Raw genomic sequence first — 26,270 nt, forward strand, 5'->3', positions numbered from 1 at the left:
GGAAATGCAGAATAGGCAAAATCAAAACTTACTTTATCATCCTGTAGCTGCTCTCATCACATAATGATTGTATGCTTTAAAAAATCCAACATAGTACATGTATTTTACCCATCTAATTTTCATTTGCAGATCAGGGGTGGGGGATTGGGGGGGGGGGGGGGGGGGGTTGACTTAAACGAGTGTTCCAGACTGCCTCTGCTCGACTTTGAAACGGGCATATTTGTTATGCAAATTCCATATTCAAATAGACCCAATCCCACCCCCTCCGCAGATGCGTAGAAAGAAAACCAAACATTTAATTCTATTTTTTGTATATTTTTTTTAAAAATAATAAAGATGGGGATCTAGAGGAGATGAAGCACTAACACCCCCACCCTAGGCATCTGATCTCACTTCTGGTATGTCCAGGGATCCGTGTTTGTCCAACTCTTTATTTTGTATTCCTTACAGGAGTTATGAGATTGATCACTGTTCGTTTTCTTCAATTTTCATTAATATATAGTTAAATTATGAAAATGTTTAGTGCGCGCCCAACTTGTTACACCCCCTCCCTTTTCAAAACATTAATAGGTTTCACCAGAATATCAGTTGAAACTTTAGGATAGTTAGAATCAACAGCAATCAAATAATTTACACATACACCTAAAACAATATTTGCAGTTTAGAGCGGTACATAATGTAGATCTGCGATACGTGATTTCTTTACGTGAGTATCTAGTTGAATCAATAATGATCTAATTAGTATGTGTTCATCATCCGTTGATTCATGTCAATTCTATTTGTATTTTTCACAGTTTACACTTTTAGTATAATGAATTACATGCACTGATTCAATTACAACTAATGGCACAAGACTATCTTAGATTATTTTAATACTAAGGCACAATTACGGTATCAATATCGGATGTCAGATTGATACTTATTTGCATTATTTTTTCAAAGCAAAATAAGGCTGTGTTCAAAACAATTCGAGCCAAACATCTGATTCTTGTGGTTAAAGATTCACTAAAGTATTAAAGTTTTAATGAGATCAGAGCATTTAGGTTGGTCGGTGATATGATTTTTAATATGATTTTAAGTGGGGTTTTTTGTTTGTTTGGTTTGGTACCTTTATGCATTACTTATCTGAAATTTCAAAAATTCTATATACATTCATACAGGATATGATTTTTTGGCGTTTATCTGAACAATTTACGCTCAAAGTGCAAAATTAAAAAAAGACAGAGGAAATTCAGACTGTTTTCTTTCCAAATTGGATTCGTTTTCATACCAACTAAAATATTTTCACAAATTAACCACTTTTAAGAACATAAGATTTAAACATTCTGTTTGATGTTTTTAAAAAATGTGTTTTAGAGGGGGAAAAAAACAAAAAACAGTCCGATTTATTTGCAGCAATTTTCAATGACCTCAGATGACCTTCAGTTCATCATATCTTTTTATCCACTTCATTGACATGCCAATATTTTTGGTTAGTCCTGTAGCTATGGATGCCATCTTTAACTATAGTAAAATAATTAAAATCTAATTACATTCAGTAAATGTTTTTGACCATTTTCCTAGAAAACTCTATCCTCAAAAAGATATTTTTTAGAGGCGCTGAGGAAATTCGGACTGAATTTTGGGTAATTTGTTTTTGCGTTACGTGGAAAATATTTTCACATCATAGTGTCTGCACATAGACTGTTTGTATGATGGCCATTAAATATAGCCATATTACAACCTGTTTGTTTGTTGTACATATTTTTGGATCTACAACTGCTAAATTTTGGCCTTTTGTGTTTTTTCAACATTGTTAGGTTCAGGGGTTGTTTCCATGGAAATGAACTCATTTACATATATAAAAATTGTCATTTTTCAAACAGGAGATACCTCCTTTCTATGATAAAATGATTTTCAGAAAAAATCTAATTGCTATATCCCTTTAAGCAAAGGATTCTCAATATATTGAGCAGACAGTGTATTCCCATGTCCCAAGTGAATTGACCCTTGACCTTGTGACCTCAATATCAATTATTCTACTCATAACCAACCCTAATATAAAATATTATGATCAAGTGATTTTTTTCTCAAGACATGGAGCGGACATGTGGTCTACCAACTATCCACTGACTGGTGGAAATATGAAGAGGAGCATAATATGTTAACAAGAGGCCCACAGGCTTTATCGGTCACCTGAGTACTAGTGAAAACTATTGCTACTCCAAAGGGCTATAAAATCTAGAAAAAAATTTCCTGTTCTAAATATCTAAGCTAAATTCTAATGTTCCGCAACACTAAAAAACAAGATGCGTTTTTGAAACTTTAATGCCCTCAAAAGTGCATATACTGATGAAAGGCTTTAAATAATAGGTGTATTAACATCAAAACATCAAAAGATTGACTAATTTTATACAGTATCAGCAAACTTACACATAAATACTATATACTAAGTTTGGCCCCACTCTGGAGTCAGAACCCTTACTTCTTATCTGGACCCATCCTATAGTCAAAACCCTGGGTTGAGAAATTCACCATTTTTTGTACATCCTTTTCTGCTGTTCCTAAGTATGCATTTAGATTTTATACAGTATCAGCAAACTTAAGTCCTTCAAATCATTATTATAATTTTGACACCACCTTGAAACCAAACCCTTACCCCTAGGATCATGCAATTTACAATTTTGGTAAAGGACTACCTACAGTATTCTTTCTAAATATCAATTTAGTATCAATAGCACTAAAGAAGATGTTAATCAAATGTTTCACACATAAACACTATATTCCAAGTTTGGCCCCACCCTGGGGTCAAAACCCCTACCCCAGGGATCCTGAAGTTTAGTTTTGGTCTTCCTGCTCTATATCACTATACATTTATTTTGTGGGTTTTTTTTTAGACATGTGGTTCTGGATTAGTTTTTTGAAAATTGGTCAAATTTGGGCAGTTCTTGCCCCACCCTTAGAGTCCCCGGAGCTCTAAAATTTACAATTTATGTCCCCCTTGTCCCAAGACTGCTTCAAACCAAATTTGAAAAAAATTGAAACAATAGTTATCAAAAAGTTAAAAATGTTCAATTTTTAACGCACAACGGACGACATCCAATTGCAATAGGTCACCCGAGTTTACTTTGGTGACCTAAAAATAGGATCTTCCATGAGTTGTGGTTTAATATGATTTACATTGAACGAATTGTGCGATTTCTATCCCCAAGCCTTGGCGAGGGGATAGAAAACAGAGTTGGATATAAATTATATCACACCACAAATCATGGGAGCTTCTTTTTATCACGCTGACCCCTTCTCCCAGGATCATGAAATTTACAATTTTGATGAAGGCCTAGCGCTTCTTCTAATAATCCAGGGCTGCAGGAGTCCTGATATTCACAAATTATGTCTTCCTTGTCCCAAACATGCTTTATACTTAATTTGAGAAAAATTTGGAATGGTACTTGTCAAGAAGTTAAAAATGCTGAATTAATCATTATGACCACTTTGGCCCAACACCTACTCCTAGGATCATAAATTTAATTTTGTTAAAGGACTACCTGCTTCTTCTGAATCAATAGCATTAAAGAAGATGTTATTGAAATATTTTACATAAACACTACATCCAAAGTTTGGTCCTACCCTGGAGTTGGTACTTCTACCCTGGGGATCATAAAATTTACAATTTTGGTATAGGAATGCTTCATACCAAATTTTAAAAAGAATTTGAAGGATAGTTATCAAGAAGTTAAAATATTCAAGATATGATCAATTACTGGAATTTTTTATTTCCTGCCCTTAACCTTAACTCCCGGGTGAACAAAAACAGTTTGCCCGACTATCCTAGTGTCTAAAACCAATATGGATCACAGGCACCTGAAGTATGGATATTACTACCCCCCCCCCTTCCTTTTATGATAATTTTTTTATTTGGTGGCAATAATTTCTCTGAAATGTGGGAGTTCCCTGTCTATCTCATCCCTCTTCCGATTTATGTAATCGTTTCACGTTTTGTAAGCTTTAGAGCTTGGTCTTCTACCAGTATAATAAAATACACAAGGAATGAAACAAAAATTTGTAAACAAACTGGGGGTCCCCGTTTCGGGGCACATTTCCCAAGTAATTACAGCGTTACCTTAGGAATTTTGGCGAGCGGCAGGTCGGGGAGATGTCATACAACAAGTCATTTCAACTCAAAACCCATCTCATCTCTTTTATTTGACACAATCTTGCATGCATTGATCGGACAGGGCTTTATCTCTTCCACTGGCACCCAAAAGGAAGTCACAGAGTACGAAGTTGTTGTACGCGCCGTGTGATTGGTTCGCAAAGACATTGCTTAGTCTCGGGATCATCCGAATGGTCTCGGGATTACTCGCGTACCAATCGCACGACACGTTATAAATTTGTACTTTGTACATTTGTATATTATGTGGACAACTACGTATACAAATTGACAGGTGCAAACACCTTGCTGGGGAGGGGGGAGGTACATAACATGCATACGTGGTTGGGCAGTTTCCCTTATTCCTAGCAGAAACATATCACGTACGCTCTATAGTTCAGTAATTTACTCACCTTACAGTTACATGCATCAAGCATCAAATCTGACAATTCCCAAAGAAGCAACATTATTTTTCGTAATGAAATGGGACAACAATATCCCAGTGATGAAACAAGTAATGATATCCCAGTGATGAAACAGAACGATATCCCAGTGATGAAACAGGACAACAATATCCCAGTGATGAAACGGGACAACAATATCCCAGTGATGAAACAGAACGATATCCCAGTGATGAAACGGGACAATATCCCAGTGATGAAACGGGACAACAATATCCCGATATATTTTTTGACTTTATCAACATTCTTTTAATAGTTTTAACAAAGTTGCCGTTTAGTCCTGCTATATGACATCAAAAGAATGACGTCATAATACGTTTGGCTGTTCAGGTTCCATTGCACTACGGCAATATTGGTCGGCGTCATATAAAATTCATATTTTCTTTAGCATACATTTTTCATCAAATAATATACGCGATTTACTAAATTAAATTATAAGGAATGAAAGCCATTTCTATTTATTTTATAAGATATAAAATATGTTAAAAAAATTATTCAACAAAATCCCAACAAAATCTTAACCTGGATATTCTCATGTCAATGTATTCTATATACCAAATTCTAATTCAAATTGACCAGGTATGACTGAGATTATGAAGCTGTGAATTGCTTAAAATTTTCTAAATTCAAGGGACATAATTCTGCCAAAAATTATCTGAACAGTTAACTTGGTCTGTGTAGTCTCATGATATATCTATATCCCAAATTACAATTCTGAATGTCCATGTATCCTGAGATAATGAGTCAAAAATGAATTGTTTAAATTTTTTTAAGTCCACCTATGCCTTTTTTTTTTTTTTTTTTTTTTTTTTTAAGACCTGAACCAAATACAAACTTGCAGTTTATTCTTGTGACACACACATCCTGAATTTTAATTCAAATTGTCTTGGTACAATTATTTGAAATTTTCTAAGTCCAAGAGGCACAACTCTGTCAAAATTATTTAACCAGAACCAATTAAGTATTCATGTATCTATATGAGCATCTGTAGCAGAGATAATGATTATGAGGGAGTGACAGAAAGACAGAATTATGAGGGAGTGACAAAAGGACAGAATAAAGACAGAATTATGAGGGAGTGACAAAAGGACAGAATAAAGACAGAATTATGAGGGAATGACAGAAGGACAAAATAGACAGAATTATGAGTGAGTGACAGAAGGACAGAATTATGAGTGACAGAAGGACAGAATGAAGACAAAATTATGAGTGACAGAAGGACAGAATAAAGACAGAATTATGAGAGACAGAAGGACAGAATAAACAGAATTATGAGGGAGTGACAGGACAGAATAAAGACAGAATTATGAGTGACAGAAGGACAGAATAGAGACAGAATTATGAGTGACAGAATAGACAGAATTATGAGGGAGTGACAGAAGGACAGAATAAAGACAGAATTATGAGGGAGTGACAGAAGGACAGAAAGACAGAATTATGAGAGACAGAAGGACAGAATAGACAGAATTATGAGGGAGTGACAGGACAGAATAAAGACAGAATTATGAGAGACAGAAGGACAGAATTATGAGGGAATGACAGAATGGAATGACTGCAGAGGTTAACTCTGTATCATGCCCTGGTCATTTCATAATGAGGGCATAAAAATATTGATAAACCCTCCCTTATTTAGTGCTTAAGGACTATATATGCACCATTCAAATTACAGACAGGTGGACCATGATTTCTCACACCTTTGACTGATTCAGATTGAAGCCAGGCATTAGTTAAATACAGCTAGATTGATTTTACGTGCTAGTAAATCATTCTTTATTGCAAATTTGTACATAAAGAATGAAACTAGTACTGAACCAATCAAAACACACAATACCCTTGTTTTGGAACAGATGATGCTTTATAAGCCTTGAAGTACTAGCTAACTTTGGTTCAATGATGATGACATTTGCTTATCTTACGAGTATCATGTTTGTGGCAGATTCGCATATAGGTCATGACACATACTGTAGGTATGGCAAGATGATGCTAACAGTTCCATCTAAATGTAACATGGAATAATCTGTATTGAAATTTGTGTTATAATTTTCTGCTTTTAGAGAGCATAAAACTAGCCCCCCCGAAGAAGTCTCCCTCATCTGTATCTTCCCTTTTCTGGCACTATGATTCTCAGTGAAGCCTTTGACAATATATCAGATATCTCTAGTTTATATATGTGGAATTGACACCATGTAAGAGGAACGAGAGACTTAAAATTTGACCATTCAGATTTTCACAAAATATTTTGGAAGTCAACAGATCCCCGGTATCTGTGCCTGACCTCCTTTGAAATCAAGTACCATACTATTGACGGGTGTCGTCAGCACTCCAGAATGTTGAATAGCTACATTTTATTCTAAATGATTTTGGTCACTTCTGAGTGTGGCAACTATCACCTTGAATAAGGCCATGAACCTTTCAACAGCACAATCATTTAGCATAATTATCATCATGCCATGCCTTGTGTATATGTGCAAGTTATGACCCAAGTGTGAATCTGCCACAAACATCTGATATTTGTAAGATGAACAAAGGCACATCATGTCTCAATCTTTACTGAACCAATGTTGTATTATGGCCACACATTACTTGTGCAGAAGAGCATGAATGATCAAAGAAACACAAAGGCAAGCTGGGATGTGCAGCAATGTCATTGTAACAAACAAGCTGGGATGTGCAGCAATGTCATTGTAACAAACAAGCTGGGATGTGCAGCAATGTCATTGTAACAAACAAGCTGGGATGTGCAGCAATGTCTCTGTAACAAACAAGCTGGGATGTGCAGCAATGTCTCTGTAACAAACAAGCTGGGATGTGCAGCAATGTCTCTGTGACAAACAAGCTGCACACTAGCCACACTACTGATATAGAAGTAAATTTGGATGCCATATTCTTACTAAAAACATTGGTGAGATTCTGAAATTTCAATCATAGCCTGGCCTGGCACACATGCATATAGAGTAGATGCATAATCCCCAGCACTTTCACAAATAGTAAAATTTAATGGCAAGTCTTCATGCCACTTCAATTCTGCCATGTAAGGGAGGGCTCTTTAGATTCAACAAATATTTAAAGGTGATCTTAAGATTATGCTTTTCAAGCTTAGTTGAAAACAAGACATATATCGTTTCTTCAATTTCACTAACCCGGTAGACTACCCAATGAGTATTGTCGACCCCCTCCCCTCCCGAAAAAATAGGGCCTTAACACTGCAAAGATAGGGCGCTTTGTTATAGAACTGGTAAGAACCCGTTCAACTACAGTTTGAATACGATTTAAGTAGGCTAATGTTGTTCTGTCATTTCACATAATTATACACCGAGGCTAAAACAATCCTCCGATACATCAATACTGTTCAATATAAAAGCTCGATTCATTGCTTCGATCTTTGGTTCAATACATTTTTAAAATCGCCGCCAGTAAAATACACCAGGCTCAACCTGTACTTATTATTTTTTTTGCATGCAGGAAGGTCAAGATGGCCTCTGATTTACACAGATAAAGCTACAGACATCTATCTCACTGCTCGGTGGTTTATAAAACTACAGACATCTACCTCACTGCTCAGTGGTTTATAAAACTACAGACTTCTATCTCACTGTTCGGTGGTTTATAAAACTACAGACATCTATCTCACTGCTCGGTGGTTTATAAAACTACAGACATCTATCTCATTGCTTGGTGATTTATAAAACTAAAGACATCTATCTCACTGTTCAGTGGTTTACACAGATAAAACTACAGACATCTATCTCACTACTCGGTGGTTTATAAAACTACAGACATCTATCTCACCGCTCGGTGGTTTATAAAACTACAGACATATATCTCAACGCTCAGTGATTTATAAAACTACAGACTTCTATCTCACTGCTCGGTGGTTTACACAGATAAAACTAAAGACATCTATCTCACTGCTCGGTGGTTTATAAAACTACAGACATCTATCTCACTGCTCAGTGGTTTATAAAACTACAGACATCTATCTCACTGCTCGGTGGTTTACACAGATAAAACTACAGACATCTATCTCACTGCTCGGTGGTTTATAAAACTACAGACATCTATCTCATTGCTTGGTGATTTATAAAACTAAAGACATCTATCTCACTGCTCAGTGGTTTACACAGATAAAACTACAGACATCTATCTCACTGCTCGGTGGTTTACACAGATAAAACTACAGACATCTATCTCACTGCTCAGTGGTTTATAAAACTACAGACATCTATCTCACTGATCGGTGGTTTATAAAACTACAGACATCTATCTCACTACTCGGTGATAAACTACAGACATCTATCTCACTGCTCGGTGGTTTATAAAACTAAAGACATCTATCTCACTGCTCGGTGGTTTACACAGATAAAACTAGACATTTATCTCACTGCTCGGTGGTTTATAAAACTACAGAAATTTATCTCACTGCTCGGTGGTTTATAAAACTAAAGACATCTATCTCACTGCTCGGTGGTTTATAGAACTACAGACATCTATCTCACTGCTCGGTGGTTTAAACAGTTAAAACTACAGACATCTATCTCACTGCTCAGTGGTTTAAACAGTTAAAACTACAGACATCTATCTCACTGCTCGGTGGTTTAAACAGTTAAAACTACAGACATCTATCTCACTGCTCGGTGATTTAAACAGATAAAACTACAGACATCTATCTCACTGCTCGGTGGTTTATAAAACTACTGACATCTATCTCACTGCTCGGTGGTTTACACAGATAAAACTAAAGACATCTATCTCACTGCTCGGTGGTTTGGAAAGATTTTGCTTTTAGAATTGTAACTGTAAAGGTTTGTAATTAAATCTAAAGTGACAAAGTTCAACTTATTTTCTCAAAACTCAAGAAAATCAAAATCATTGTCACATGCACATTTTCGATACCCATACAAACACTGTGGACAATAAGAAAGTGCTCACTTACAAACTATGGGAGGAGTTAAACGGACAAATCATGTACCCTCCACAACACATTAAATTTCAATACAAAGGAGCAAAACTCCTGCAACATGATCTAAAGTGACCCACAAAGAAGCAACTTGGCAAGTTTCAGCTTAAAATATAAGAGTAATGAAAATACAAACAGAAAACCGTGGACGTATGGACATTGCTGTACCATAATACGTCCTGTCTAAAGATGGACGCATAAAAAAATCCTCAATGCTTCAATAGTTTACAGCCTACAAACACCTGATCATCACAGCTCAGGTACACTGAATACAATTCACAGCTCAGGTATGCTGAATACAATTCACAGCTCAGATACGCTGAATACAATTCACAGCTCAGGTACGCTGAATACAATTCCGACACATTTCAATATAATCCCGCAGTCCATACTAATGATACACTCTCAAGCCAAATTGCTTTCAAAAGTGCATGAAATTTTGCTTGTTGATAAAAAAACAGTGAAAAATCCATGTGCTGACTTGGTACATATTTCAATATCATTTTAATTATCGCGGGTTTTGAATATTTCTTTCTTATTTTTAATAATGCTGACTTCTCCATATTGTTGAATTTGTTGTGATGGTTGTCTTCTGTTTGTGTGTTTACAGTTTCCAATGTCTGAGATAAACTTTACAAATAAGGTACTAGTTCTCATCAAGTTATATTTACAGTTTCCAATGTCTGAGATCAACTTTACAAATAAGGTACTAGTTCTCATCAAGTTATCTGCTACCACCACAAACTTCTACCTCAACAGCATGAACAGCAAAACAATCTCCCCAAAAGTTTATTCAACAACTTTTGTTTTCTCTTTTCAATAAAAGAAGTTTACTTTAAAAAGATCTTAGATACAGAAATTTACTGTATTATAAGGAGTAACTGTCTGGGTTTTTTTTATATAGTGTTCTTAGTTGGTTGCACTGATTTGAAAAACCTCTGACAGATGTACAAGTCAAAATGATACAAAGTACACTCAAACTTTCCTAGATTCTGCGAGTTCTTTGAAGGCAACAAATATAGAGAAGTACTTGTTAATTAAACTACAAGATCATGCAGACCTACCTGACCTAATTAACTAACATGAGATGGAGAAGCATTTAATGGACGATCAAAGGAAAGACAAATTGTCATCAGAAGGTTTAGGGTTTAATAAAAAAAAAAATATTTTGAAACCATACTTCAAAAGCTGTGCTAATGCATATATTACAGCAGCGGTTCATTACAAACAACAGTGATTGCCATCAAACTCCATTAGTTGTCAGAGGGCTGAAAGCGTTTGAAATAAAAATTAGAACTCACTTGGTGAAGGCCTCTACTGGAATTTCTGGCTTCACAGCTTTAGCGAATCGGTGGAGGCTGGGGAAAAAAAACGAAATCATGAAAAATACTGTGATTTAAATGTATTCCAAGTTTTACAGAATTACATCCGAGTCAATAACTTACATTGCATAAATTAAGCTGAACATAATAGCCATATCTATAGGCAAATATCAGTGCTAGAGCACCTCTCCCTTAATTTTCATTTTTAAAAAACTGGCCAAAATTGTGCAATAGCCCTAATTTATATGTTTATAGCCATAATTCACACTAAAACCCTACCTTGGGAGGCTGATCATGCTGATGTACACTGAATGAGTGGACAATTGAGGAGATGACCTCCCACAGGTAGCCTTACCTGTCCACCAATCAGATTCAGTGTACTCCTAATTAACAGGCAGAGACAAGTGGTATAGGTATCCCTAACTACCTGTGTACCCCCAATAAACAAAGCCACTGCTACCATGTTAATTGGGTGTACACAGGGGCAGCAGGCCAAGTGCTATAGGTAATTAACAGCCTACTCTGTATGGTCTCCCCTCCACATCAAAGGGGAGGCAGTGCAGGTGTGACCACTGCACTGATAACTGTCAACACTTAGCAGTACAGGGAAGCAAGAAGCTTTGGAATGCATCATCTCTAATAAAATCCTTTTTTAAAATTATTTTTTAAAGGGGTGTTTAAAATGACATTAATATTCATATGATTATTATGCATATATGTTTATCTATGATCATAAATTTTGGATAATTGTAATAATTTATCTAATTATCCAGAGAGAGAGAGTGAGAGCAGGGGGGGGGGGGGGGGGGGGGGGGGGGGCACTGTTCCTCTTTAACCTTGTATTAATTTATAGACCCCTCAGCCTGATTAATTGTGTTGATATATTAATGGAGTGTGCAATAAAATGGATCTTATTTCAGGTGTTAAATTCCTTCAACTTCTTGTCAGTAACAAGTGTCTCAAACATCAAAGGATTGTCATTTCTCCAGGGTATATCAAAATCCACATGTTTTCTGGCTACCTTTTATAGAATCATATAATCTTAGTCAGGGCCTTGTCTTGTTTTCATCTAGGAAATTTTTGCTTGTTAAAATTGACTTCATGTGAATACATTACATTGGTTTAGATTCCCCACTTTTTACAGCCTAAGTTAACACGTTTGTGCTAATAAACACCACATATAATCATATCAATATTATAGAACTTTTGGTTCTTTATTTACATTTCATTATTCTGGGGGTGGGAGGTGCGATGGGGGTTGGGGTTGGGGGTGTTTGTACATTTGGGGAACACACGGACTAAATGACTACCTATAATGATTTTAAAAGATTTTTTACAAACATATTTTATGTTCTGCAAATCCCCCCCCCCCCAAAAAAAAACCCAGTATTCATGTTATCTGATGGTGATAAAATTGCACTCTGAAGACCTGTCACAATGAAAAACTATGTTAAATCCGACATCTCAGTAGAGCTGTTCATGTACTGCCCCACTCCATGTACTGCCCCACTCCATGGCCCAGTGAAGTTTTTAGAATTGGTATTTAAATTTTAAACCTGTTTATGCATTTGAGATGAAGAGGCAATTTAGAATTTTACACTAGGCCGAACAACCTGTTGTTATAAACCATGATGACCTATTGTACATACACACAGGGTGCTTACAAATTCACAGAATCTGAGCATCGGTGAGAGCATGTTAATATAGATCTTAATGTGAGAGCATGTTTATATAGATTTTAATGTGCAACTGAGGTGACCAGTTGGAAAGAATTAAAATGGGGAGCGGGGGTGTTGAACATTAAGGAATTTTGAATGGGACATAGGCCCTTGTTAAACTTAGTTAACTACGTTCCCGTGGATTTATCATTGTTATAAAACTTTGACCATCAAAATATTTTCTTGAAAATTATTATTATATTTTAGTATATTTATAAATCAAATGAATACCACAAATGCATACATTAGAAATAGAGTTGTCAAGTGTTTTTGAAAATTCAACTAGAAGCTAAAATGCATTTTGTAAAATGGAAATTATTACTAAATTTTGTTCATTAATTTTGATCTTAACACTATCTTTTCAATGAAAGAAACAAAAATTACTTTGTATATATATGTGATTTAGCAAACTTCTTCTTTGTGTAACAAAATGAAATGTGTTTTGTTTTGATATGTGTATATAAGTGCATTTAAACAATTTCATCAAATTATATTGTGATAAATACCCTTTATTATTCAAACCTTTTTAATCTTTTACAACCAATAATATCAAATGTTTTGGAGACTTATGTCAGTACTTGTTAAATAAAATTTACACAACAAAGGGACCTGTGCAATCAGTGTTGATGCTTTCTTTTTTCTTTTCTTTTTTGAATTCTTTACCATTTCATAATCACCAATGTGTGTTGTAAATGCAAATTGTATACCTTGGAGCCACAGGACTCCTTTGGTCAATAAACAATAAATCAGGAAGACCACAATAAAAGCCCAAGCTGCTAACTCAGTTTGTTGTTACTGAACTTCTCAATCCTCCATCTACTTCCCTAGAGTGTTTGGAGGCCAATAGCTCAGGGGACCCTGACTTCCCTGGGGTGTTTGAAAGCCAATTTCTGTGTGTAGCCTGATGTGATTCTAGTGACTAGGTAAAAGTTCCCTCTTTCTCCTGTCATTTCATAGTCTTTGATGGTTAAGAAAACCCCTTGTTAATTATTGTTTTTACATCAATCAGGGCACATGGTCAGCTGTTGAGAATGATATCTGAGGTGTGAATGACTAATTATCAGCTTAGACATTGTATTCCTGACCACCAGATGCCCCTCCCATTTCTTATTTATACTAGTAAATGTCATTTACTATCATCACTTTCATGTAAAATACTAAACCTCTGTATACAATTGTGTAATTGTGATGAGATAAATAAATTTAGTTCAGTTCTGAAATAAAGTTTTGAAATCTTTTGTTTTAATTTTACAATATTCAAACATATATATATATATATATATATATATATATATATATACACACACACACACACACACACACACACATTTCTTGATAAAACCCTTGCAATAAACATGAGATGTGTATATTTGTCATGTCACAATGAAACACCATGTGCATTACTGTAGATATAATTAATTAAGCAAGCTAAACACATGTTTTGTCTGGACTTTGAATGTCCATCAGACAAATAAAAAGTAACTGAATCAGGTCAACAGTCTGATCGATTCAAACCCTGCCTACCACTAGTGAAGCCTCCTAATGTCTGAATCAAGTCTAGTTTCTCTGTTTCTTTGTCTTGTCATTTTGCCTTTCTTTAAACTGTGTCTTGTAATTCCCCATTTCCCCTAGAACCTAACAGAATAATTATACAAAGACTTTATCTGTAAGTGAATCTTGTCACTGGTGCAGTGTACTACATGGAACTCAAGGTGTAATACCTGACAATTAACACACAACACCTGTCAGCAGGTGAGAATCCCCCTCCTCCTCCAATACCCTCATTCCTACACAGCCCTTGTCTGACACATCGATAATACAATGACCTCAATCTGATGATAATATGATGAAGGAACCTCATAGGTAGACAAACTTTTGAATTTTAATTTTTTTACTATTTTCATTTAATGTCAATACAGGGCGATTTTCTCATATTTAAATAAGATCCACATATCAACACATTAAATTACAACCTCTACTGTTATCTGTTATTCAAATCAATGAATAGGGTTTTAAACACTAGTAGCAATAAATATGGGGGGGGGGGGTGTCAAAAACTTATTAATAATTAAACTCTCTAATTTTTATTGAATGAGTTTGTAAGCCTAAGAATGAAAAGAAGAAAAAATTGTGGCATTAATCAAATGTACAAGAATCAGGAATAAACGAGAGGATAAAGTTCCACAGACCCATATCTTTTACAATATTGAATAAACCCCAATAATTATCTGGTGCTATCTGGAATATTGTAATTGCTTCTTTTTTCTTTTCTTTTTTTTCTTTTCTTCCTTTGTTACTCAGAGTTACAGCCCTTTACATAACTAGGTCACAGCTTGTACAGTCCCACTGAGTCTTTATTTTGGTTGGCTGTGACTGAAGGCCTAACTTATCATCTACCTCTCACTCTCTCCAATAAACAGGGACACCTGATAAATTAAAAATCTGTCCATGCAGGTAACACCCCCAGAACTGATCTGATTAAGGTCTACAAAAGATTATACACTTGTAATCAGATAGAACAGAAAACACAGTCTTTGTGTAGACAGAGTAGAAAGACAAACAAATATCTGATGCTCTGATCCCATAAGACTACACTGTTCTCTAATATGAGGTTTCTGAGGGAACATCCATTCTTTATAACACCTTAGAGAATAGGAATCATGTATCAAAGAGATCCCTTTTAATCAATTTGAGTGAATGGAAATCAATGTCTGAGTAATTCTTATCAACCCACCAATGTCTGTATTTATTTTGCTTATAATTTGCTGTAATACATCACAAACAGAAAAAAAAACACTTGAAATTCTTCCAAGCCATATCTACAATTACTGACAGTTTTTGAGAAAATTTTGACAAGCTACAGGCTATTTACATAAATACTGCAAATCTATTCACAGTAGTTTAAATACTCAAAAAAATTCCTGACATAACCGCCTAGTGAGTTCAAATGAAGCATGCATATCACCCACCCCCTACCTATAATGCACAATTGCATTTCAGACAGGTAATTTTCATGATCAGCAGTAGTGACATCATCGCCAACTCGAGAGGAAATATTACAATACTCCAAGCAATGGAATTTGTACAATGCAAAACAAATAATTTCCAAGGGACTGGCTGTAATTTCAGTCTTAGTTTGGATTCTTTCTGGCTATACCTGCCCATTGTTGCCATTGTAATAGAGTGTTTCATTTAATGACTCCTCACTACAGACCTGTGGATTGCTAAGTAGACAACAAAACAGTCAAGGACAAGGAATTCCACCCTGTCTAACACCAAGACAATTCAATAATACTAGTTGATAGGTATTACAAAATCCTTCAATTAACAACTAATTGCGTTGGAGTGCTGTCATTGAATCATTATCTACTTTACATCTTCACAACAAAATGCAGAGAGTATGTTCACCCCCTCCTATCACAAAGTCAGTGGATCTAAAGAATCAACTCTATATGATGTAAAAACTTGAATAATTTTTCAGAGCTCATTATGAAATGATATGTAGAGCAGGTGTAGAATAGGTCTCTCTGAAGGGAAATATCACTACTCATCACTTTCTTCGAAAGCTGAACTCAATGTGATGACATATAACCTGACCAGTAACAGGAATACTTTACAGAAAATATATCAAATCTGGTTTCAGTAATTTGTCAATTCAAATATTACATGTTAAAGGTCATATATTTAAAAAAAAAAAAAATAAATAAATGCACTAAATTTCTAGTCTTGTATAATTACTACATGTTCCATGATTTAAAAAAAAACCAAAAAAACATGCTTAATATGCAATGCTGATTCAGTCAAGCACAGCACTAAGCAGCCTGCACTGGTCACACAAATGCAATCAATTAAGAATTACATCAGACACTGTCAGGGCACCTTGTCCTGGCTAATCAGCCCATTTACCTTACATGTACATATTAATACCTGCAGTAAAGTGTTAGAGTCACAGAGTTACCACATCTTCTGTAATTTAGCAGTGCAGTGATACAATCCTAAGTTTATCATGCTAATGTATGTCAGACATCAGTATTAGGTCACCATCTTTCAAAAATCAAAGGGAATTTATCCTGGAGTTAACATTTTATTGAAATTTTTGCATTCAGTCTGTTTATATGATGAAATATCTTTACATTCTATAAAGTCCAGTTACACCTGCAAATTTCAAAGTTACACTTTCACTGTAATTTTGTATAAAGAAATTTGATTTACATTCCAAGTGTGACTAATGAAATATCAATCTGGACACTTTAAGTTGAGCTCAATTAGAAAATGTTCTCAGCATGACATCACAAGACCAGGCACCACATTGAGAAGGGAGCACCATCTCTTTCCTGCAGATTTCTCCTCCAATAAACACATAAATGTTTGTCCAATATGCAGTGCCATAAATTTTTATCTATTTTCAGTTTCTACTATTGATTTATCTCCTACATCTGGCTAATTAATTCCTCTGTTTTTCCATTGTTTGGAGGACATGTTTTCTTTTGATAAATGAACTCTGCAAAGTCAGCCCCTGTTGTAAATCTCCAAACTAATGTACAACAAAACAGAACACTGTTGAAAATCTATTAACAATTGCATCACCTATCAATTTTGATGGATTCTAGGATCGGATTTCAAACATGTCCCTATGTAATGGACAGGGTATTGGTCAATTGTTCTTGGTCTGGAGGGTTGATTTTAACAAATAAGAATATACCAATTAATAGGCCTATTGGCTATGATTCTCAGAACAACAAAAAACTAATTTATGGGTTTATAAAGGCAGCTTAGGTGGTAAAACACCAGTCAGATAGTAAAATCAATACATAATACCAGCTTGACAAGTGGGAGCTGCTGGAACTGAATGTTGATGTGTTCCTTTAGTGAACAGGTACACCATCTGTAGAAATCTCAGGCTATGTGAATTTTAATATGGTCACAAAATATTTAGGCCCTCCCAAAAACATTGGTCATTAATTAATGCCCAATGGTTGTAATGTGTATAAGTCTATAATCATTATCAATAGAATAACAGGGTTTTTAAGGGTCTGTATGTAAGGGGGGGGAGCTGAAATAAGGCCCCATTATCAATGCTAAAAAACAGGTATTTTCCCCAATTTTTGCTTTAAAATTCCAATCAATGAAAACAAATCAAAGCGGGGTAGCCTTTTGTTTATAAATCGTCTTCACATGCCCACAGATTACAATTTTTACTTCGAAATTGTTTAAAAGTAAACCTAGGTTTTTTTGGCATCTGTTTACTTAAATGAGGTAAGATTTGATCAAATTGAAAGTCATCAGGAGTCCACATTATATCTCAATGCTTTTCCTTACTTCTTTGTATAAAACAATTTCTCCCAAAATCAAGCAAATGTCACTATTTTTTCTCAATTAAAAAAGTTTGGTCCTTGAAATTAAGACCCTAAAAATCCCTGAATGAAAGGTATCCTTATAAGTACATTGGTAGTACGAAATGACAGATAGTAGATTGGGGGTGTGTTTATAGGTTCTGTCTAGAATTACACAGCCTACATTGTAACCTATAATCAGCCTGCTAGGTTCCTCAAGGTCAGTTGGTAATGCTGGATTTTTTTTAATGCCCTATCTCATTATTTTTCTTCAAATAAAACAACCAGAACATGTACAGTCCCTCTATTTTGGGAGTTCAGAGGGTAAGACTTTTTTTGCACCTGATCTGGAATTGAACAATGGGGACCCTGAGTAGTAGATAGAGGAAGGATAAGAGGCAGTCAGATAAACACCCTGATAGGGAATTTCCACTGACTTGTCCAGACAAAGAGAGCTTACAGTACGCCAGCTTTCAGAACCACTCCAAATACTCAAGCTTACATCCTGTCCTGAGTTCGTTTTTCTAGGGGTGTAGTCATAAATCAAGTGTCCATCTTACTATGCATTGATACTTGTTAAACTTAGTCCTCTGAACCTTAGTTGCTTTCTGCTTGTAGTGACTATCAAGGCATTTTTCAAGGCCTGGGAAGTCTTTTAAGTTACAGAATTTGTAAGAACTAATTACCTCATCTCCAGTGTTGGGGAATTTTTTTAAGTTACAGAATTTGTAAGAACTAATTACCTCATCTCCAGTGTTGGGGAGTCTAGGAGCGTAGGGGAATCCACAAAGCACCCTGTAAAAAAACCCAGCAAATTTACTAGTGTCAAACACAACTATAATGTTTCTGGTCAAGCAACACATATATTATAACATTGGAACACTCAAAGTCTAAAATCACCACTACAAAAGACCAGAAAAATCCCTATATTCTAACATGAAAATGATATAGATCTGCATTTTATAACTTTATTATTTCCTACCAAGCTATTTTTCTCACTATGATCTAACATGTGTGTTTGTATTTACTGTAGATTTCTATCTGTATAGGATGATACTGCTTGTTGCATAACCAGCCCCAATTCCCAATCAGTTCTGTAATCAGGTAGTAATTTACATAAATATTAGCTTACATACACAGGAAAGTCCGCCCAAAACACAAACGCTGACTACCCCACCCTCCCTGTTTTACTTGTTCTGCCAGTGTCCCAGGGCCCATAACTCAAACATCAAAAGGCCCCATCACTGCTCTGCAATAATATTGATTGTGTACAAACAGGACCAACCTGAGAAACATCTTTTTACTACACTGTATTTGTGTAACAAAATGTCAAAACAAACTTGATAAAATATTTTTGCAGAAACTATTGACAGGGCCATTCTAATTTTCAAAAGTTCCTGTGTCTCATTTTTTACGAATCTATTGAAGCAAAATGTGCACATTGATTCAAATATAATATAAAATTTCAAGAAATTATAGACAAAATGAAAAATCTTTGAAAATGCTTTAAAACTGTCTTGCCTAAAAGTGGTGATTTTTCTTATTTCAGCTGAACTGATTTTTTTTCTCTTCAAGAAATCTCTCTCTCTCTCTCTCTCTCTCTCTCTCTCTCTCTCTCTCTCTCTCTATATATATATATATATATACCCAGACTCTGGGTGGCACTTTCCTGGGGAGCTGTTGAATCCCTGGAGCTGACCGATGTGGTTGGTATATATATATTTATAAAGTTTTTTTGATTCATTCTAAAAATATGGAATACACCATTCATTGACCAGCCAGCCTCATTATCTCTTATCTATAATCAGTATTAAGAAGTCATGTCTTAATATTTGAAAAATTAAATGGAAAGTTCACTTTTGAACACAACATAGGTATGTAATCAATTTAACAAAGTAGAAGCACATACATACCATTAAATTTTATTGCGAGAAGTGCTAGTGAATCCATTTCATAACCCATCATATTTTTTCCAACTATCGAAAAATGTCTCCAAATTTATTTCCCCTTGATTAACCTTGAATTGTCAGTCACACTTTTTACACAGGAGATGAAAATTAGGGGTTTATCTACACAATTACAGGTGTCCCTCTCTGTTCAGTACAAAGATATCCCAATGTACCAACACGTTAAGTGTCAAATAACCCCTTGAGAAAAACAGACCCACACCCTTACAACCCAAACACAGGACTCAAAATGAACTTCTCAGGGAGACTTCTGAGGCTATGGTCTACAACTGACCAATGGCCATCTGCTGGTACAAGGTCAGTAATAGTAAAAAGTCAATTGTCATTTCATCATCACAATAGGTCCTGGACAGAACAGGTTTTTTTTATAGGAGCTGGATGCACTTATCAGGATCTAAACTCTGCTACAGGGCCTCAGATGAATTTGATAAGTCATCGAAAAACATATTGAAATATCAGTTTAAAAATCTTAATTGTTACATTGGATTTATAGGATTAGAATAAGATATCAGTTTTATGACACATTAAGTACCTCACTACAATAGAGATGTTCTGAAACAACAGACTTTAACACCTTCAGTGTTCATTATGACATCCTTATTGCAAATGCCATAGATTTCAATTTCAACTTCCTCCTCGCAAAAAAAAAAAATTCTTTTAGAATAGTGTGCAAGCCGTACTTTTTTAATCATGAACAGACCCTTTTTTCATTGGAATGAATTTAATTTCCAATCTCAACCATTTCAATTTCACACATCATTATTTCAAAGGACTAATTAATACATAATTCCATATTTCTCCACCTTAAATTCTATGTTTCTGTAGAGAATTGTTTCAAACTTATTTCTTTTGAATACCTTTTCTATCTTTATCGTCTACCTTCTTTTTTAAATGTTCCTATACATAAATGCAAATCACAGAATATATACTAGAAAATAAATCCAAAACAACAAATCTAAATATAAGACATTTCAATGGTGATGACTTTTTCTTACAAAATTATAGAATAATCATGTAAAATGTGCATCATCATGATTTAAAAGCTAGCTATTATCTGTTTTAATTGTTATCCTCCTGTAATTGGGCAGATCTTCTCCCCTTTCAGTAGGGTGACAGGGAAATCTGGATGTTTACATTGCTACTCTTCACCCCTCTATTAAACCCAGACACAGGAACACTTCATAAAAACATGTTATGTAAATACATAACCCATTAGGAGAAAAGCAATAGAAAAGCTTGTTTATTTCCTCTCTCTTACAGCTGTCAGTCACTCTCACACCCCCCTAAATGACCCACACATTAACTCTGTCATTAAGGCTTGTTTTTCTCCTGTGTCAACTGCACATATAACTGCAATTTGACCACAGAGAGGAAATCCTGGACTCATTGGAAAACAGCAATTTCTGGACTGTTCTCTTACAATTATTCTAAATGACAGATGAGTGAGGAGAAATACATGGTTAGTTGTAGCCAGCTTGGAATAAAAAACTGTTATCATTGTTATGCTTTATTCATTTATTGAATATTAATGTTTTACACAGTTACTTCTATATGACTATTTCTGACTTAACAACACACTGGTTAGTTTTAAATGGAGCACAACAAAATAATGCACTGTCTAGTGAAACAAGGCTCAAGCACACAGTCTTCATTAACAATATAAAACACATTGCTCAAATTTCAAAAAAAGCTAAATCTGGTGGATCAACATGAAAATGGGATTCCACAGAAATTAATAGGTAATTCCATAGAATAGTCTGTGTCTGTTGACTTTCACACACCCAAGCTACATAGAGTAATCTCCCTGGTAAACATGTCTGTACAGGGTCTATGGTCATTAATCAGGGCCTACCCCTAATTCTGTCCTTAAATCACTAATCAGGTTAATGAATAACTGAAATATGGACCCTGTGCAAATACTGCCACTGCTAAACTACATTGGGTTCTCTCAAATTGGACCCCATATGGTCATATGTCTTTAACATCAGAAGTCAAACCTTCCTGCAATTTAGCTTAATTCCTGTATATTTCATCAATTTAGCCTAATTACTGTATATTTCATCAATTTAGCTTAATTACTGTATATTTCATCAGTTTTGTACATACAGTATGTCTAATCAAAGCAAACTTAATTTGAGAAATACTCAAGTAGAAAAATTCTTAAAGTCAAACAGGGTTTGTACTAATTGGCATAATTTTTAATGACCCACAAACTAATTATTGCTGAGCATTTCAATAAATTTCAAGACATTAAATTTTACTCACAGAATTTCTCTTGCTGTGTGTCTAACTTTAAGCCAGATTAAAATATAGACTACTGCAATTAAATAATGAAGACCCTGAATTCAGAAGTCAAACACTGTAATTAAACTCTTAACTGCTCACCCTTAATTAGTGGGTTCAAAGAAAATTTGTCTTAAACAAAAAAAAAAAGAAGGTGGGACTGAAATGCTTGGTTTATTTGGGTTTGAGCTAGACCTGTTATCAATAGGTTGATGTTGTTATAAAAGACTTAATCTAGATAATCATATTCTTATCAGAGATTTAGTCTGATTACCTGAATGATAGGGAGAATGAAAGTGTTTACACAACCACTACCATTAAACTGATGACCAAGGTCTCTGGTCCTCATTCATTCCTACTGGAACTAAATGTCTAAGTACATCAGTCACAGACCTTAGTCATTAGTTATAGCTAATAACTGGACCAGGGTTTAGAAAATTATAAGTTAAAACTAAGGTCCCTCTCTACATAGTTATTCAAAAAATTTCTTTCAATTCTTCAAAGTAAATTATGGTAGACAGAAAGAACAAAAACTTGTATACCACATTTAATATATAAATACCACTAATTCATTAATTCATTGATAAATACCATTAATTCATTAATAAATACCATTCATTCATTAATAAATACCGTTAATTAAATTAAAACTAATCTTCACTAATATATAGCATAAAAATTATCAGTTAATAGAAACCTTCCATTGATAGACTTCGCATTTATAGATGATACCCATATTTATCTAGCAGGGCTGTGACTGAATTCCTTAGAAATCAGAGGAGAACTCGTCAGAAAGGGAGGAAAACATACACTTTTTGTCACTCTAGATCAAACCCAGCATTTCATATTTTTGAAAATTGAGGCAATCAGAGGATTTTCTCCGAAAAGAGGAAAAAGCACACCCCTGACATACAGAATAAAATCAGTGTTCAATTGTACGTCAAATTCATTTGGATAAATTCATACGCAAAGTCTATATGAAACTATATGTAAAAAAAAAAAAAATTAACAACAGGCTCTATTTCTATTTCATTCTAAACCCATAGCTGCATTAACATAAAAACAAAATTGTATATGAATCATCTGGGCATCAACTTTACTGTTCAATACTCAATCAATATTTTACTAAATCATGATAGATGGGGAAAAAAAATATTTATGAAAAATTTAAATTTCACAATTCAAGTAAATAGACATATCACAAACACCCCTTGAAATATATTCAAAGTGAAATATACATATGTGCAAAATTTATCATATATATACTACATTTAATTTTATGAATGAAATTACCTGACTCTGACGAATTCCCCTGCTCTTGTGTCACTGAAGTACATGCTGGGGGTGTATCGATGCTGGACAGGGACAATTTTCTTTTTGGTGTTCCTCTACAATTGAAAAATCCCATCAGGTCTGCTAACACACTCATTTCATCCCTCATTCTTGTCAACTCACTCATCTTCGAACTGTTACTTTAAAATCCTAAGGTCTTTAGATATATATTAGCCTATTTGATCCCATTCATGAAGGACTTCCTATGACATCAACATTCATGTAACTTTTTGTAAGTACTCTAGATGGCTTGTGTTATTCCTAGATGACATAACAGAGTAACAAACATGCTGTCCTTATTTGCATATGTCAATCAAACTAGTCCCTCCTGTGGTGGATACTTAGTCTTCATGGTTGGACAACCATGCAACATGGACCATTTGACCACCCATTGTGTTATAATTGATTTACTAATAGGATAATTCCAAGCATATAGATTGGCATGTTTGTATGATAGTTCACTTTTTCTTCATATTAAACAAGCCAGTCAATTTGAGTTGATTTGACAGAGAGAAAAAAATATACCAAAATCAAAATTGAAGTATATTAATAAAAGGGTTTAATGGACACATAAGAGGTGTAATATTTTTCATACTTTGGTTAGAATCATGTACCTTATATTTGGGATTGAGTTATCAAAATCTATACTAATGCCTTCCAATCTGTGCTATTGTCTGCCTAGTCAAAAGTGAGAAATTTTCCCCAGACTTTAAACTAGTCATGATCATCCCATGTTTCAAGGTATCAACACAGTATGATATAGCTACCTGCTTTACAAAATACATTTATAATCCAAGTTGCTTAGCTCTAAAGTTGGATAATTTGAAGTAAAAGCTAAGTCTTTTGAACAACACTCATGGGTATAAAATAATGAACATTGTATGTGAACATTTATGCCAAAAAACCAAACCAAACCATTCACACATTCAGATTCACTAACATGGATTTTGTCACTCAACTTTGATTAAAACTAGAAAAAAAATACCTTCTTTCTTTTGATATGGAAAATAGATCTATGTATCTATCTATCTGTCTATCTATCATCAATGTAAACAAAATTAAAAATTTTTAAAAATAATTAAAAAGCTATTTTAAAATTTACACTCCTAGTTCATAAAATAGATAGACTATAAATATCAAATATGCAAATATACAGTTTACAATATGATTTTAAAAATATTGTTATGTGGCATAATACAGTGGCCAGTGGCTCTGTCTTATGACAGTAGTGGGACAATACACATACTTCTCACCTGTGAAGTAATACACAAAATCTTCACCTGTCTAGTATCGTATACCGTGTACTCACCTTCCAGTACTTAATTCACTCAAGTTCATCGCCAAGTTAGACATCGGAGAATTCATTTTGGACTTTTCTCGTAAGAGTAAATTTTGAATCGTGTTACTAGTTGCTATCGTCCGTAAAGGTTGCTGGAGCGGGGATGGTCTACCATTGTTCCTGATATTCGACATTTTTCAATTCCATGCCCTGCAAACATTTGAACAAAGACAATATCACAATGTAAGGCAGAGACATAAGGAATGCTAGAATAGATCTCTCACAAAAACTTAGACTGCAAATGTCAAGGTACGCATGCACTTCTTACTCTACAGACAAGCCACAGGATGAGTCGATTTGTTGTCACAGCCTCCAATATACAATACACAACGTGACAAATCCCGAACTTCAGCACCCGCTTCCCTCACAACGGTTCCTCATACGATTCAAATTCACTAGAACATAAAGTCCAGCCTCAGGCAAGTATTGCTACATAGTCAACAACCTATGTTTCAATATTTTTTAACATTTGTTCATTAATATAAAAGATGTGTCTGGGCACATAAAGCGCCGCCGTAGTGTTTGAAAAACAAGGCTAATCCAACCAATCGGAGCGATGGTTTCATTACGTGTGCAGACAGGAAGTAGCTTCGATGGCAACGAATTTTGTGTATTCCCTACTTGACGGTCAATATTGCGTATAAACAGCCTACAAAACCTACATTTCAATTTCAATGATCATGTAAATGTAACTTTTGGTACTTTTTGATGAAAACTGTGTGAGAAAATTAATGTAAACAAAGAAGAAGGGTTTAAAACCCGTAGTGTCCGCATAAAAACGGAAACTCTTGCACATATATGTACATATATCTTCTAGGCCTGGTATACTGAGATCTACCTTCGGCGACCTTTAAAAATAATTTTGAAGATGCATTACTTTATACAGCAAACCCTCCTTCTCTTTTGACGACGCACTTTTCCATTCATTTTGCATGAAGAGACCACTGTTTTACATGCGAAGTTTGATTCGTTTCGCTGGTTGCCTCCCTCTTCTCTGCTTTTTGAAATCATTGTACTTAATTGAAAGTGAATCCCCGCTGAATGGCAGCTGCAAGCTGAAATGTAAAATGTAAGGTACTAAATACTGATCTGACGGATGACCCCCCCCCCCCCCCCCCCCCCCCCGCGACTTAAGATTTTGAGGTTTGGTCAGAACTATCCTTTTCAGATTTAGGCTTACTTTTTAGCACTTCTCCCCCTCCCCCCTTTATTTCAAATGAAATAATGATGCTACATGTATTTGCCTGATAATCCAAGTAGAATTGTTTTTGCAGTGAATAAAATATGTGTTAAATGATCAAATAGCGAGAATGGTACCAGTAGAGAATAGCTTTACTGTACAGGAATTTGTGAAGGGGGGGGGGGGGGGGCAGATCGAGGGATTCACTCACAGACGGTATTTCTTTAACGTCTATGCCCTCCTTTATTT

General features: G+C 34.9%; 1 protein-coding gene across 1 annotated transcript in view; it reads right to left on the minus strand.

Annotated features, from left to right (window-relative positions):
- Window positions 1-25,378, minus strand: part of LOC125657769 (M-phase inducer phosphatase-like) — a 104,199-nt gene extending 78,821 nt beyond the window's left edge. The window contains exons 1-5 of the mRNA XM_056150872.1: window positions 25,110-25,378; window positions 24,812-24,991; window positions 23,464-23,558; window positions 18,664-18,715; window positions 10,849-10,905 (exon numbers count right to left, since the gene is read on the minus strand). Of these exons, the coding sequence (XP_056006847.1) occupies window positions 10,849-10,905; window positions 18,664-18,715; window positions 23,464-23,558; window positions 24,812-24,975 (368 nt within the window). The 5' untranslated portion in view covers window positions 24,976-24,991; window positions 25,110-25,378. The remainder of the gene's footprint in view (window positions 1-10,848; window positions 10,906-18,663; window positions 18,716-23,463; window positions 23,559-24,811; window positions 24,992-25,109) is intronic.
- Window positions 25,379-26,270: the final 892 nt, after the last annotated feature.

This window comes from Ostrea edulis, chromosome 9 (assembly GCF_947568905.1).
Source record: "Ostrea edulis chromosome 9, xbOstEdul1.1, whole genome shotgun sequence".
NCBI classification, from domain to species: Eukaryota; Metazoa; Mollusca; class Bivalvia; order Ostreida; family Ostreidae; genus Ostrea; species Ostrea edulis.